This window comes from Lepus europaeus, chromosome 3 (genome assembly GCF_033115175.1).
Source record: "Lepus europaeus isolate LE1 chromosome 3, mLepTim1.pri, whole genome shotgun sequence".
Taxonomy (NCBI): domain Eukaryota; kingdom Metazoa; phylum Chordata; class Mammalia; order Lagomorpha; family Leporidae; genus Lepus; species Lepus europaeus.
Genome location: NC_084829.1, coordinates 45,694,294 through 45,709,427, shown reverse-complemented (window position 1 = coordinate 45,709,427; position 15,134 = coordinate 45,694,294). Strand labels below are relative to the sequence as shown.

The window sequence follows — 15,134 nt, the reverse complement described above, 5'->3', positions numbered from 1 at the left end:
TGATGGGCTGCTGAGGACTCCTCCGGTGCCAGATCTCTGACATTAAACGGCCACCTGCTGTGGCCTTAAGAGTGGCCAGTCCCAGCCAACGGGCCAGTTGAAGAACAAAAAGTTGAAAGAACAACTAATCATGTTTAAATGTTTGCAAACTACTTAGGATATTAAAATAAACCAAACAACAACAAAAAAGATTTTGCTTTGTAAACATAAAGCACCCAAAGGGCTCAATTGATAATTCATCAGTAATAATAAGAGCCAGGCCACCATCCTCTATCTCCTCCCACGCCTGCCTCACCATGCACACCCACAATTTTACTGAGTATGAAATAATAATTTTAATAAGAACAGTTCATTTTGATGGTACTAATGGATCAAAGCCACGACTCCCACACAAGCAAGTGGACCTCGTTCAGTCTCAAGGCCAATTGTTCTAACTCCAGCTTGCCTCTTGTATTCTTCTGGCTTCAGAATGAAAGGCTATTAAGGGGGAGAAAAGGGCTGGGTCCCTGCAATTCTTCTGCTACACGTGGAAATAAGACCTGACCTACTGATAGAGCGAGGTGATTTTCACAGCATACAACTGCACACGTGTAATCACGTATGAAGGACATGTCAGAAGAGGGCCGGGGTGTTCTTCCCTTGGATAAAAAGTGCAGAGGACTTGGTACCAAGTGCCTGGCGTCTCCTCGCTCCTAGAGTCAGCTTTGTGCAGTTATCACAGTGGGTGGCTACTTCAGAGTGGGTAGGGCCCCTCCCTGATACAGAAGTCAGCTCAGCTGGAAGTTGGATTAGAGCCTTTTCATTGGCACATCACTTGTTGTGGTCCCTGGAAGTTGTCACATCCAGTGGCATTCCATCTCCTTGCCAACAGACTGTATCACCTTGGGCAACTTTCAGTGCCACACTGGCCTCTGGTTTCCTTGATGGGTGAAAATGGGCTAAGTGTCCACTGCCCTATAAAATGAGTACAAAAACCCCAACCCTTGTGTAGATACAGCTAAGAAAGGCAGCATTTCCTATCCTGGTGGAGACCCACTCCCCCTTAAAGGAGCTCCAAGTCTCCCTGAATCACGGAAAGCATGTCTTCCATTCCAGGTATCCCAAACTGGCCGCAAAACACCGGGAATCCAACACAGCAGGCATCGACATCTTCTCCAAGTTCTCTGCCTACATCAAAAACACCAAGCAGCAGAACAATGCTGGTAAGTGACTGTCTTCCCCCAAGAGTTCCAGGCAACGTCTGCTCCCTGCCCAGGGCATCCTCAGTCTGCCCAGGGCTCAGCCAGAGAAGCATCTGGAACAGTGCTGCTTGTTCTTTGCCCCATCCACATCTCCCATGACACAGGTAAGAGGCTGGGGGTGCTGCTGTCTGGCTCATGCAGGAGGAAAGGCTGGTGGAGCCTCTTACTGAACCGGGCTGCCTGATAGCTCAGCACCACACACTTCACAGAAATGTCCCCGCTACCATCGTTTGTCCTGAAGGCATGGCCCTGCCTGTGTTCACATCAGAACACACATCCCCACTTCCTTCTGGACCCTGCAAAATCTCTCCCCGAGTCACCCAGAGGCCACTTGGCAAACGCTGACAGCAGATGTCTGGCTCTGTGCATTCTCCCAGCTGCACGTGCCAAGGATGCTGGAGAAGCTGCCTCTCCAAGCCTGGCTCAGCCTCCATTAGCTCCTCTTTTCCAACACTGGGTCTGAGCCCCTCATTCAAGCTCATGCATTCTCATTTCCTCCTTGGCCATTGCCCTTTAAGAATAGCTAAGGCCACTTGAACAGGGCCATCTCATGGAGACCATGTTCAGCCCGGTGAGGAAAAGGAGGGTAAGTGAGGGTCCTTGCTCTGAGCACGGAAGGGTAAGGTGGGCTCACAAGCCGGCCACCTGGCACCTTGCTCAAAGCCAAGTCAAAGAAATATCTCATAGATCTTTGTGAATGAACACGCAGAGTGAGACATACCATGACCAAAACAAGGAAGTGCGTGCCAGCTACTGCAGGAATTCAGAGGAATTCCTGTGTCTCTGGACCCAGGTAACCAGGAAAGGCGTCTGCGTGTGGATTAACAGAGAAGAAATGCTGGTGGGAATAGAGTTGGTGCAGAGGGAAGTCAGTAATTCTGTAGCAGTTCCTGAACCAGATTCTGGGAGCTTGAACAAAGGAAAACCACTCCCCCAGTCTTCAGTGCCCAGCTGGTGCAGAAGGAAAGCTCAAATTCGCAAGTGAAATAACAAGACAAGGAATACATGAAGGCTTAATTGAAGAGGCAGGGAGCTGATGCTGTCCAGGGGAAAGGACGGAACAGCTTCTGCCCAAGGTGTTCAGAGCAGGGAGAATTTTCCCAGAGTCTGAGGTAATAGCATCATGAAGGGAATTTCTTGTAGGTCATTAGGATTAGGGGGCACCAGAGAACTGGGACCATGGACTGGAGGACATGGGGAGGGTGAGAAAAAGCCAGGGACAGAGCCTGCAGTGCCAGCCTGGGAGGCTTGCCCATGGACAATGGTAGCTGTTAGAAGTGCCCGTGGAGGGAACGGTTGGGGGAGGAACCCTTTGGGGACAAGAAGAAGACAGTTTGAAAATACTTTAAGTATACTCAGCTCTTGTTCCTTTGCTGCTTGAACCCTGTGTAGTTGGCTGAATAGTGTCCCCCCAAAACCCATGTCCATCTGGGATCTCGGCACATGACCTTGCTTGAAAATACAGTCTGCAGATGGAACTAGGTAAGGATCTTGAGAAAACTTGGTGCTGGATTTAGTGTGGCCCCCAGCTCAATGATGGTGTCCTTCTAAGAGGAGGGGACACAGAGAGGTGCAAGGGAGAGAGAGGATGATGCTGCCATGGCCAAGGGACATGTGGTTGGCTTTGGAGATGCTGGAAGAGGCAAGGAAGGGCACCTGCTGACACCTTGGTCCTGGACGCCCGTCCTCAGAACTGTAAAGGAAAACCTCACTTGTCTTCAGTCACCCAGTTTGTGGGACTTTGTTGTGTCTGCCCTGGAAAACTCCTGGGGCCCCTCAGAGCGGGAAGGAGTGGTCTATGCCTTTTCCCAGCTAAGGACCCAGAGGCAGATGAGAGAGCTCTGGGGATTTGTCCTCCCGCCAGGGGGCCAAGCTGGCTCTTGAACTCCTCTAGAGTCCTTTCAACTCGGCCACAAACATCTCTCTGTGTACTTGTCCAAGCGCCCTCAGAAATATTATCTCATTTGAGCCATCCAGGTTTTTAAAATTATAATTGGCATTTACATATGATCCATATTTACAGTTCTCTCATCTCAAAGCCAGAGCAACACTTTCCACTGAATACTGCATATCAATTTCTTATAAACTCAATACTCTCCAATTTTCATTGTTTCCCCTTCTTCTGTTTCACCCTGGTTTTCTCTGTCATGGGTTTTGCCCTTATGACTCCTTCTTCCCCTAACTCATTTGCACATTTCAAAGCCCTGGCATTTTCTGCCTCCCCAGAGAGCCTGTCTCCCAGACGTGCTGCCCCACCCCATGCGTTCCTCAGTTGTAACCATCACTTGCCCACCCTTCTCCCCTCCCCTTGCTTTTCCTTCTTCCCCCTGCTATGCCTCCGAATTGTGGTCAAAAGTTCTTAGGCTCAGCAAGGCAGAGGCCAAGGCTCCTGCAGGGTTTGCGCTTCTGTGGAGATCAGCATTGTACCTGCAATGGGCTGGCTCCATGGTCGCAGCCCACACGGCCCCCAAAACCACTGTCTGTGGTGTCAGAGCTCCATGGCCAGCGGCCTCCCAGGAGATCTGCAAGGGCATCCACGTGCAACCCCCAGCCTCCCTGTGCTACTGCACCATTGCCCACTGGAACTTCAGCTCCGCATGTATCTCCCCAACATCCTGCCTTCACATTGCTCCTCTTGTGTTGTCAATGGTTTTTCTCTAGAGCACAGAGCTGCCTCCCCATGAAGCCCCCAGGCACACACTGGCTATGGTTGTGGCTCCTTCCTGCCCTCTCAAAAGAAAAAAACAAAAAAACACTGCAACATGTTCCTGCAGGGTAGACCATCTCTCCCCTCCTCTCGTGGCTACAGGAACCACCATTCAAAATTGTCATGTTGTTCCCCAGAGCCTCACAAGTTCCCATGCATGGGAGAGCCATCCCCAGCTACAACCTAAACTGTTAGTTTGTATATTCTGCCACTTAATTATTCATTCCAAAAGCACAGACTGCATGGAGTGGCTACAAGTTTGAGTGTATTTGCCACCTTTTCATCACTATAACAATACCTAAGAAAAGCTGCTTGGGGAAGAAGGGAGTTTACTTTGGCTCACAGTTTTGGGGGTTCACAGTCCAAGACCAGACCCCATTGGTTTGGCATCTGATGAAGGCAGTGGGTGGCAGCATGCATGCAGAGGGAGGGTCTCCTAGTGAGCCAGGAAGCTCAGAAAGAACAGACAAGCCCTACTTGGCTTTTATACTCAACCCTCTGGAGCTCTACCCTATGAGGATACAACCCCCCATGACCTAAGGTCCTCCCAGTAGACTGACCTCCCAGACACCATAACTGGGCCCCTCATGGCTGTCAAAATGGGTGATTTTCCCAACCCAGGTGAGGTCGGTCTTTGAAGGCTTCCTTTGAACGCCTTCTCCTCCCTTGTTCTCTCTGAGCTCCACCTCTGTATCCCTCTGCCACGGGGGCTTCTTTCTACCTGACTGTCATGCTTTTCTCATTCCAAAGGGCTTGAGCTACTCACAGGGATGTATCCAGCAGGCAAAGCTAGGAGGAGGCAAGAATGCCAATGAAGGAAAGACCCTAACGCAGTCACAGGTACTCCAAAGCCTTCATGCTGGACACCCACAGCAGGCCACAGGTGTGGCCCTAAAATGTGCAGCAGACAACGCAAGGAACAGACCCCCAGTTAGCTACAACCTGGTTTTCCCGGAAAACCAAAAACTAACTGGGCTCCCAGAAGAATAACAAATATTCTTGATGGGAGCTGCAGGCACGGGGGAGCTGCTGTTTTCATTTTCTATATATTTTAAAAGATTTATTTATTTAGGAGAGGCAGGGTTACAGACAGAGAGAGAGGTCTTCCATCCACTGCTTCATTCTTCAAATGGCTGCAACCACTGGAGGTGGGCCAATCTGAAGCCAGGAGCCAGGAGCCAGGAGCTTCTTCCAGATCTCCTACGTGGGTGCACAGGCCCAAGCACTTAGGCCATTTCCATTGCTTTCCCAGGCCATAAGCAGAAAGCTGGATCAAAAGTGGAGCAGCCAGGACTCAAACTGGCGCCCATATGGGTTGCCAGCACTGCAGGGCCCTGTTGTTTTCATTTCATTTGGCTCTTCCCTTCTGTAACTTCCTCCCAGGCAGTGCTGACTGCATGCTGCCCCCACGCCTTCCTGCTCTTCCCCCAGGCAATGTGGTCCCCCTGCCCTTGGGCCGCACTCCGCCCCCTCACTCTGAGCTGCACCTGCATTCTTCCCGCACCTGAGGCCATTCTCTTCTTTTTCTCCTACCTTCTCTCGAAGACCCATGAGACATGTTGGAGCCCCAAGCCGGTGTTACCAATTCTCGGGCCTCTCTTACAGTTTGTCCAGGATGCACATCAGGCTGCCTGGGGGTCCTTCTATCACGGCTGAGGGCTCGCATGCCATGTTTGCAAAACGCTGCCCCTTTCCACTGCCAAGTTTGCACCGAGTTCTATTTTCTAATGGAAGACTCTGCCATGTTCTAACCTACTCCTCCCCCAAATACTTGTCCTAATAAAGTGTTTCCAACTTCCTAAATAAACTCCTATAAGTTTTCCTTGGTGCCTGTGACATGATGGACACAGGCTATGGGTCGAGGGTACAAGGGCTATGCTCATGTTGTGTTGTTTCTAGCGCTTTCCTTGGACTCACCATAAGTCTAGTGGTCATATTTTCCAAACGTGAAATCAGATGTCTAACAAATTGCCTTCATTGAAAATAATCAGATTATAAGAAGTTGAAAATCCAGGACACATGTCTTCAAATGAAAAGCACCTGGTGGGGCAGGGCCCTCTGCTCCGCCCTCCTCTCCAATCCAAATCCAGATCCAAATTCTGCCATGCCTGCGGAGGGCAGGTGTGGGTATCACAGTTCCTACCATCTCCTGCCCTGATCCTTTGCAGGACCAAATGAGCAGCCATTAGCCACGAAGGTCTCTCAGTAGCCTTGACTCTGTTTCTTTTTTTCTTTTTCTTTTTTATTTATTTGACAGGTAGAGTTACAGACAGTGAGAGAGAGAGACAGAGAAAAAGGTCTCCCTTCCGTTGGTTCACCCCCCCCCCCTCCAATTGGCCGCTACGGCCAGAACTATACCAAATGGCCATGCAGGTGCAGGCTCCCAAGCACTTGGACCATCCTCCACTGCCCTCCTGGGCCACAGCAGAGAGCTGGACTGGAAGAGGAGTAACCGGGACTAGAACCCAGCGCCCATATGGGATGCCAATGCCGCAGGCGGAGGATTAACCTAGTGCGCCCCCACGCCCGCCCAGGCTCTGTTTCTGAATAAGGGCCAAGGTTTCCTCTTCCCTAAGGTTTGCATCTGCAGCTCCACTTCCTGGAACCTGCAGGCGAGCAGAGCAAGATGCTCCCTGGGCTTATTCTGAGAAAACTACTTCCCACAGCCCCAAAGCTTGAAGACAGGTTGTTGGAAGAACCTGAGGCTCATCTTGCAATGCGGAATCATATGCTGCCCTCTTCTGGCAGGCGGAGGGAGGGCTCTAGGGAGGGCTCTACGGGTTTGTGCATTTCCAAGCTCTGGACAACCGCGCTGGGTTACACTTGAGTTTTGTCCGGAGGTTCCTAAAAAGGCCAGGTCTCCTCCTGGGGGAGCTGGAAGCCGCCTTCCTACCTGGCCCCCACGCCCGGGGCACGGCATGTCCACCTGCATGCTGGGCCAGCCCCGAGGTCCCTGGCTGCCCTGCCTGGTCCTGCCTTTCCTCCCGCCCTTCCACCGCGGCCAGGCTTTACATTTATGAACTTCCTGGAGCTAAAATAGGAAAAGTGTTCTAAAAGATCCGAGCGGCCTGGGAGGGCTGTCCGCCTGGAACTAACAAGCCCCTCATTATCAGGCCGGTGCCTTCCCCCCAAAGCACCGTGAAAGCCAAGTGCTGTTGGGGCAGGGCGAACCGGCTGGGCAGAGAGGGTTTTTTTTTTTCCCCAGATCTCCAGGATGTGGCCAAAAGTGAGAGTGTGTGTGTTTGTTATTCCAAACCACTTCCATAGCAAGTTGCTACAGGCCTGCTGCTCTCCCTCCCACCCAGCCCCCGGGGCCTCGTGCTCTGCAGGGGGGACCTGTGGCAGACAGCTAAGGGACAGGGACCCGGCAGTAGGGGATGAGCTGGCATTACCCTGCAGTAGCCGCCGCTGGGGCAAAAGTGGCCGCAGTGACCCCAGGGGCTCCGCGTGGTTCTGTTGGGGACACGGGCGGCGGCCGGTTCTTAGGGAGGACTGCGGTGTCCCAACTCAGAACAACGGGTCCCCTGCGGGAAGACCTCAGGGACCGCTGCCCTGAGGATGGGGTTCCGACTGGCGGGACCCACCGGCCCCCCACCGCTGGAGAAGGGGGCAGAAGGCGGCCTGGTGACTGTCGTGCCTCTTCCCGGTCACAAAGGACCCCTTGAGGCCGCCTGCCTTGGCCACAGGCCTTGAGCGCAAGCAGCCGCCTCGAGCATTTTGTTTGTTGGTCTGTCGGGGAAGAGGGCTGCTTTGATTAGCGTTCCTGCAAGGAAAAGCAAACAGCAGAAGCCGGGTGGGTGGGACCCGTGGGACCCGCCCGGTGGGACCGGTCCCGGGGTTTGGCGGGCGCTACGGGACAGCAGAGTCTTGGTCGCCCCCAAGGAGGTGTCCTGGAGGCCAGGAGCAGGAAGGGGGGAGACGGCGCAAAAACTTCCTCGCGCGCCTCCCAGGAGCTTCCCCGGGGACTCCTCCGGGGGGGGGGGGGGGGGGGCTTTGAGTTGCTTCCTTCTTGAGGCGGATGCTCTGATGCTCGCAATTTCGCATGTAACACACATCGTTCCCCAAGCAAATCCCCAGGGCAAGGCGGCAGGCGTTAAGGCCGGCGGTGGCTGGCGGGGCTGCGCACTGAGTGGGGCGGGGGGGGGGAGGCGGAAGGTGGGTCCCGCGTGGGTGGGCGCATTCATTAGCGGAATTCTGCTGTGTGGGCGCCTGGCTGCAGCAGACCTGAGACCACCAACACCATTCCCTGGGCTGGAATTTCCCACTGTCTGACCAGAATGAGTGCTCCGGGCCTGGCCGGGACTCCCATCAAGACCCGGGGAATAAAGGAACATTAAGTGACTAATTTGCAACCGCGAGTTAACTGCTCCTTCACCTCTGGCTACCGTTACCTCCTTCTGTACAAATGACAGTTCTTTGTGCCGGCTTCGCGCGTGCGCACAGACACACACGCATTTACACACATGCATGCACACCAAAGGAGATCACATACCAGGCACCTTCAGAAAGTTCATAGAAAAATGTATATCATGCAAAGCCGTGCACGGATTTCAAGATTTATTTTTGCACCAAAATCAACTTTGCTTTCCAGTTTTCCATGAACTTTTTGAAGTGCCTGCATACCTCCTTAAACAAGCAGGGTTAATTAATCTGAATAGAGCTCCCACGCAGGTATGTGAAGGAAGGGGCACCATGTGGGTCACGAGGGTTGCGAGGCCTTACTGCCAAGCTCAGTGGAGTCTAGGGCACAGAAGCTCCTGTGGGTGTGGGTGTGGGTGTGGTGAGTCTGAGTCTTCTTGCCACCATGTGCGAGCATCAGGGGTCCCATAGCTGGTTTGCAGGGTGACTGCATTCAGAGCCGTCTTCTGAGATCAGCACATAGCATTCAGGAAAGATTCTCACGTGTCTCTGCTGACTCTCAGTGGAGAATGGCTCTGGATAAGTTAGCCTGAAGATGGATTCCCCCATTTCTGGGGGATCTGGAGCTGGGTATGACAAGATGTGAAACCTGAGGGAGGTGCTGAAGCTCCTAGCAAAAAACATCGAGCCACCCCAGTGTACAAACTCTTGATGTCGCTTTGTCATTGCCCTTGTCCAGGCAGTGGAGGGACATTGTTGCAAAGACGCACGGTGGAGCCCACGGTGCAGCCAGAATCCGCCAGGCACGTCTCAGCTGTTAACCCCTTTGCCACAAACTGCTATCACTAAGAGAAGACTTGAAGGCAGGGGTGAAGACCAGTCTGGTATTCTGAATCTATCAGTAGCTTGGAGAGAATATTTTTTCCGGGGGAAAAGTAACTACGCAGAATTTTGACTTGACAGCCTGTCTTTAAAATCCTGCTCAAAAGCTGCCTTGTAGAAAGGCACCTGACCCGGCTCCTGCCTGTTTAAGGGGTGGAGCCTGGTTGCCTCCTAAGCTAAGCGCGTGCACATGTTGAAGACTGAAGGGTAAGGTAGCACTCTTTTTCGATTAGGTAGGCCTTAGCTGGATCATTTTCCATCTTGACGGCGTATCAGAATCCCCCTGGGAAGAATAACCCCTGTAGATGCTGAGTTGGGATGGGCTCTGCAACAAAACAGAAAGATCCGTATCCCAAACTGCATCCCTTCAACTCCCTCCCACTCCCCCACCCCTACCGCCCCCACCCCCACCACCCCTACCGCCCCCACCCCCACCACCCAGCTGCCTATTCCTTTACAGGAGAGGGGAGGAAAGGGCCCACCCTGGCCCATCAGAGTCCAGGGCGTGTCCTCCAGGACACTTCCTGTTCCAGCCATGAAGCCCTCGCCTCTCACACCCTCACCCTTTGGATGACCTCTGGTGAAGCTGCCGGATCCCCATTTGAGGTTTATGATGTTCTATGTCTAGAATTAGCCTTGCACTGAAAACATACCATGCTTTTACAACCTGTTATATCGGTATGAAGTCGAGGTCATGATGAAAAAAAAAAAAAAGGGCAAAAGCAGAGACGTCTCCTTTATAACCAATCAGGGAAGTGTAAGGATCTGAGCCTTCTGCTTCCTAAGGTTGTCCGTGTGGTGCTGGTGTTTGCTTAAGTGGTATTTTGTTCATTTTCACCTTTGTTTTTGTAGCTACCATCAAGGAAAATTGTATTTGGGTGTTAAGGGCGAAACTTCACCGAGAGTCAAAAGAGCAAACAGAGGAAACTAAATTCTAGGGTTCTTCCTGCTAGGAGCCAGAAGGCAAATTATTTTTCTAGGAACCCTGGCAGAAGGAGTTTAATGATTTGGATCATCGCAACTATGTCTCTCTGTGCCTGTCTCCAGAACCTCCTTATTCCCGAATATTCCAGGCAGGGGAGGGTTGTGCCGCGTGATGGCAAAGTCCCAACCCTGGAGTGGCCACGTGCCCTTGATGTTTGCTCTCACAGTTCCCCCACGTTCTGTTCCCACTAAGGGAACCCCCAGAGACAAGTTTCACTCAACATTTTGCCCAGGTCTGGCCCTGCCTCACTCAGCAGAGAGGTAGAGGTTTCTGCTAACAGAGGCTGGGACCCGGGGCAGGGCATCCCAGGTCAGACAAAGTCGGATGGTTTTGTGCATTCCCAGGGAGCCAAGTGCTGTCCTTACACAGAGGCCCTGAGCCACTCGGGAGCTTCTCCAGAGTCAGAGTCAGCTTTACAGCACTGGAGACTTGTAGAGTCCCATGATGTTAGGGTCCCTTGTCGGTCCTCAAACCCTATTGTAAAGCCCATTCTTCCAGCAAACACTGATTCCATACCAGGCACTGCACGAGGTGCTGTGATTAAAATGGAATGAAACACTGGCAATACTAGGTGTCCTGGCAAAGGCTGCTTCTGGCTGTACACAACAGACGTTTTTATTACAGCAGCTAAAGCAAATATTTATTTTATCTTACTCAGCAAAACCGAAATAGCCTATTACTCTGTGCCACACTTTGTTCTGAGCACTCTTGATAAATGGTTACTTCTTTTTATTTTAAAGATTTATTTTTATTCAAGACAGAGTTATTGAGAGAGTTAGAGAGGTCTTCTATCCACTGGTTCACTCCCCAGTTGGCCGCAATAGCCGGAGCTGCGCCAATCCGAAGCCAGGAGCTTCTGGGTCTCCCACACGGGTGCAGGGGCCCAAGGACTTGGGCCATCTTCTACTGCGTTCCCAGGCCATAGCAGAGAGCTGGATCGGAAGTGGAGCAGCTGGGACTTGAACCAGCGCCCATATGGGATACCGGCACTGCAGGCGGCTTTAACCCACTGTGCCATAGCATGGGCCCCTTTGTTTACTTCTTAATAGGAATTTAATTTTCTCACATAACAAGTCCCAAGGATGGAACATTGCAGGCTTAAAGAAATCCTGCATCCAGCTCCTTACAGCTCCTGATTCTGTCTTTAGTGTGTGGCTGTTAGCCTCCTGTCACAATATGGTTGCTCCACTTCCAGACATTCCATCTAAGTTTCAGGCAATGCCAGCAGCATCCATCCCGTCTTTCCCAGAAGCCTATTGATAAAATTCTTCTTATATCTCATTAACCCAAAAGTGGTCTTTGGTCTCTTTTAGCTGAAAATACAGGAAGAGGAGTATTGTTGTCTGGACACATTTTTACCCTGGGGAAAAAAAAAAAAAAGCCGGGTATTTTCTAGCAGTAACCCTGAAGGCGAGAATGAACGCTTGCATGTCATTCACCTGCAAGTGAAGGTAATTTCCTCCACCCATGGCGAAAATCTCTAGACATGCCAAAAAAGACACAGTGTTTCAGGTTCTCTCTTGGGGTAGCCATTACCCGTCCTGGGTTTCAGGAAACAGAAGTACAAACGTGCACACTTGATTCGTTCCAGTCTTGCTTCAAACTTCAGAAGACATAAGACAGAGCCGTGCATGGAAAATACCCACTGGCAGGCTTCTCACCCACAGGGAGGCCGCGGAGGAGTGCTCTCCCCCTCCCCCAGCATGAGGCAGGTCTGGGAATTCTCTAAAGGTATCGGCCACCCCTAGGCCCTAAGGTCGCCCCGTGCCAGGACTGTTAGAGGGAGGTGGCAGTGGGACCGTGGTGCCGGCTGTCGAGGGAGCTGAACCCCCCGTTTCTGTTCGCGCTCCTGAAAGGCCATAGTAGCCTGGTCTGGGCTGGTTTTCGACAGCAGAGGACAGGGCAGGCAGGGGTTTGGTCAGGCAGGACCACCTGTCAGCTTCTTGGTGGGCTTTCATTCCTGGACGGCAGCAGCCTCCCGCGCCCCCGACTGGCACCCGCTCCAAGCGCCTAGGGGTGATGTAGGGAATGCTGTGACGTAAGGAAAACTGTACTACCATCTCTGTTTCGCAGATGGGGAAAGCTGAGGTCCAGGGGGATAAGCAGCCCACCCCAGGCTGGGGTATGTACCAGCCAGGATCCCAGCATGCGCAGCGGTTTCCCTGATCTGTGCTCTTGACCTGTGTGTCTTACACAATCGGTGATTTACGACACATGCAGTGCCGAGTTCTTAAACAAGAGTAGCTCATCGAGGGAGCTGGGACCGAGTCAGTTCATACACCAGTGGGTACTCGTGGAATGACTCCCGTGTGTGTGTTTCCCTAAAAATCCACAACACGCCCAGTTTCACCAACACCATCCAGACCCGGAAATCCATGAGGCACCCAAGGGATGCCTGTTTCCAAATGACAGAAGAGCAACTGGAGGAGACCTTATGGGATATCGACAGGACCGCCCAAACCAGTAATTATGGAAATTTCGAGTTGCAGGGGCAGGTAGAATTGTGTGAGTCTGCAAATGGCTCTAGTATAAAACATGGGGCCAATCTGCAGATGAAGCAAGACGAGATGAGCTTAAATCCGGCAGCCTTTGTCTTTCAAAGCAGGGAGAGCTGAGAACGTCTCCAGGTCTCCACGCTGGACAAGATGGCCATAAAGTTAGAGTCCCCCTTGACCGGCTCGTTCCAAGTGTTTGAACATCCGCAGTAAATCGAATCTATGGCCTCATGGTTAAAAAATAACCTGTTAGGAAGGAGCCATAAAAACCTCACAGATTTCAGCCTGATTCAGTCTGCTACATAAACTACAACCGGCATTAATAGCCTCAGTCAGCATTTATGTCGCTCTTTCTATTAGCACAATGGGTTTTACAACCATTTATGAGTTTCTGGAAAGGCTAATAGAAAACACACATGCGGGTTCGCTGGGGAAGCCGCGCAGGTTTTCTTGATGTAACGGATAGGCCAGAAGGGGTCGCTACCGGCCCGTGCCTGAAGCCTGGGCCGCTGGCCCTAATCAGGAACACATTCCCTCCTGAGGTTGCCAGCTCCCTGGCTCCCTCCTGCCCGGGCCAGTTGCTGTATTTTCCTTCTTTTTCACTGGCTCCATTCAGAGTCAGTCTCTCTCTCTCTCTCTCTCTCTCTCTCTCCCTCTCTCCCTCTCTCCCTCTCTCCCTCTCTCCCTCTCTCCCTCTCTCCCCTCTGTTGATAAATAAACATTTGGGAAGCTTCCATGGTACAGATTGTATACAGAAAAGGAAACCTACATTTGAAAACCCAAGTTAGAGATAACCTTTCTTTTCAAATGCCCTGTGGCCTTTTGATTGAGAACATCACCCAGATATAGAATTGACTACGTGCGCCACACTGCCCCTCAGCCTTGAAAAACTATATTGTATGACAGGTATGTGGTAGGCCTCAGTTTTTTAATCATGCTGATATTTTTCTTTCTTTTTGTATTAATTTTTTTGAAAGGCAGACAGACAAACAGAAAGAGATTTTCCATCTGCTGGTTCACACCTCAAAAACCTCCACCAGGAGCTGGCACTGTGGCATAGCAGGTAATGCTGCCACCTGCAGTGGCAGCATCCCAATATGGGCACCAGGTGCTCCACTTCCGATCCAGCTCTCTGCTATGGCCTGGGAAAGCAGTAGAAGATGGCCCAAGTGCTTGGACCCCTGTACCCACATGGGAGATCTGGAATAATCTCCAGGCTCCTAGCTTCAGATCGGCCCAGCTCCAGCCATTGCAGCCATTTGGGAAGTGAACCAGCAGATGGAAGACCTCCCTACCTATCTCTCTTTCTCTCTCTGCCTCTGCTTCTTTGTAACTATCTTTCCAATAAATAAATACATCTTAAAAATAAAATTAAAATGTCCTCAACAGCCAGGGTCAGGGCAGGCAGAAGCCAGGAGGCTGGAACTCAATCTGGGCCTCTTAAGTGGGTGGCAGTGAGCCAGGTGCTTGAGCTATCACTGCTGCCCTTGCAGGGTGAGCAGTGGCAGGCGGCTGCAATTAGAAGTGGATCGGGGCCGGTGCCGCGGCTCACTAGGCTAATCCTCCGCCTTGAGGCGCCGGCACACCGGGTTCTAGTCCCAGTCGGGGCACTGGATTCTGTCCCGGTTGCCCCTCTTCCAGGCCAGCTCTCTGCTGTGGCCCGGGAGTGCAGTGGAGGATGGCCCAAGTGCTTGGGCCCTGCACCCCATGGGAGACCAGGATAAGCACCTGGCTCCTGCCATTGGATCAGTGCAGTGCGCTGGCCGCGGCGCACCGGCCGCGGCGGCCATTGGAGGGTGAACAAACGGCAAAGGAAGACCTTTCTGTCTGTCTCTCTCTCTCACTGTCCACCCTGCCTGTCAAAAAAAAAAAAAAAAGTGGATCCGGGACTCAAACTCAGGCCCTCTGATATGGGATAATTCAACCACTGCACCAAACGCCCACCACCAAGCTGGTGTTTTAACCCCACCAAAGGCTCTTGCCTTTTATATATATGCATGTATTTTATGTATTATTTTTACCTGTTTATCAGAAAGATGATTCACTACAGAGTCCCCGTACACCTTGGGAAAGAAGCTCTCCAGAGAACACGTCTCTTCCTTAGGGAAAAGTCCCTGAATTCCTTGGAAATATGGGGATCTCGGAAAGTGTCCCCTTCACTCAGTGATTCTTTTACCAAAGGAGTGAGGCGGGGCTTTCCAGCCCTGTGCCGAGCCCCAGTCCCTCACAGCTGTCGTCCTTGTAAGACTTGAAGCCCGTCTATGGAGTGAGGAATCATTAACTGAACTCTTACTGGGAAGAACCATGGGAGCTCTTGGCTTAGTTCACCCCCACCCCCATCCAAGGCCCAGATGCTGTCTAGAGCAAACGAGTAACACTGGGGGTGGCGCATGCTCTGTGCTGCCGACTCCCCTCTGGCCCCTGGAGACACAGCGTGAGGGAGCGGCCTGGGGTCGGTGGAGGTC

The 15,134-nt window shown here is 52.0% G+C and overlaps 1 protein-coding gene across 2 annotated transcripts in view; it reads left to right on the top strand.

The window, feature by feature from the left end:
- Positions 1-15,134, top strand: part of CLIC5 (chloride intracellular channel 5) — a 168,680-nt gene that overhangs the window by 135,355 nt on the left and 18,191 nt on the right. For both annotated transcript variants that reach the window (XM_062186208.1, XM_062186209.1), the window contains exon 4: positions 1,096-1,202. In XM_062186208.1, coding sequence (XP_062042192.1) covers positions 1,096-1,202 — 107 coding nt within the window. The remainder of the gene's footprint in view (positions 1-1,095; positions 1,203-15,134) is intronic.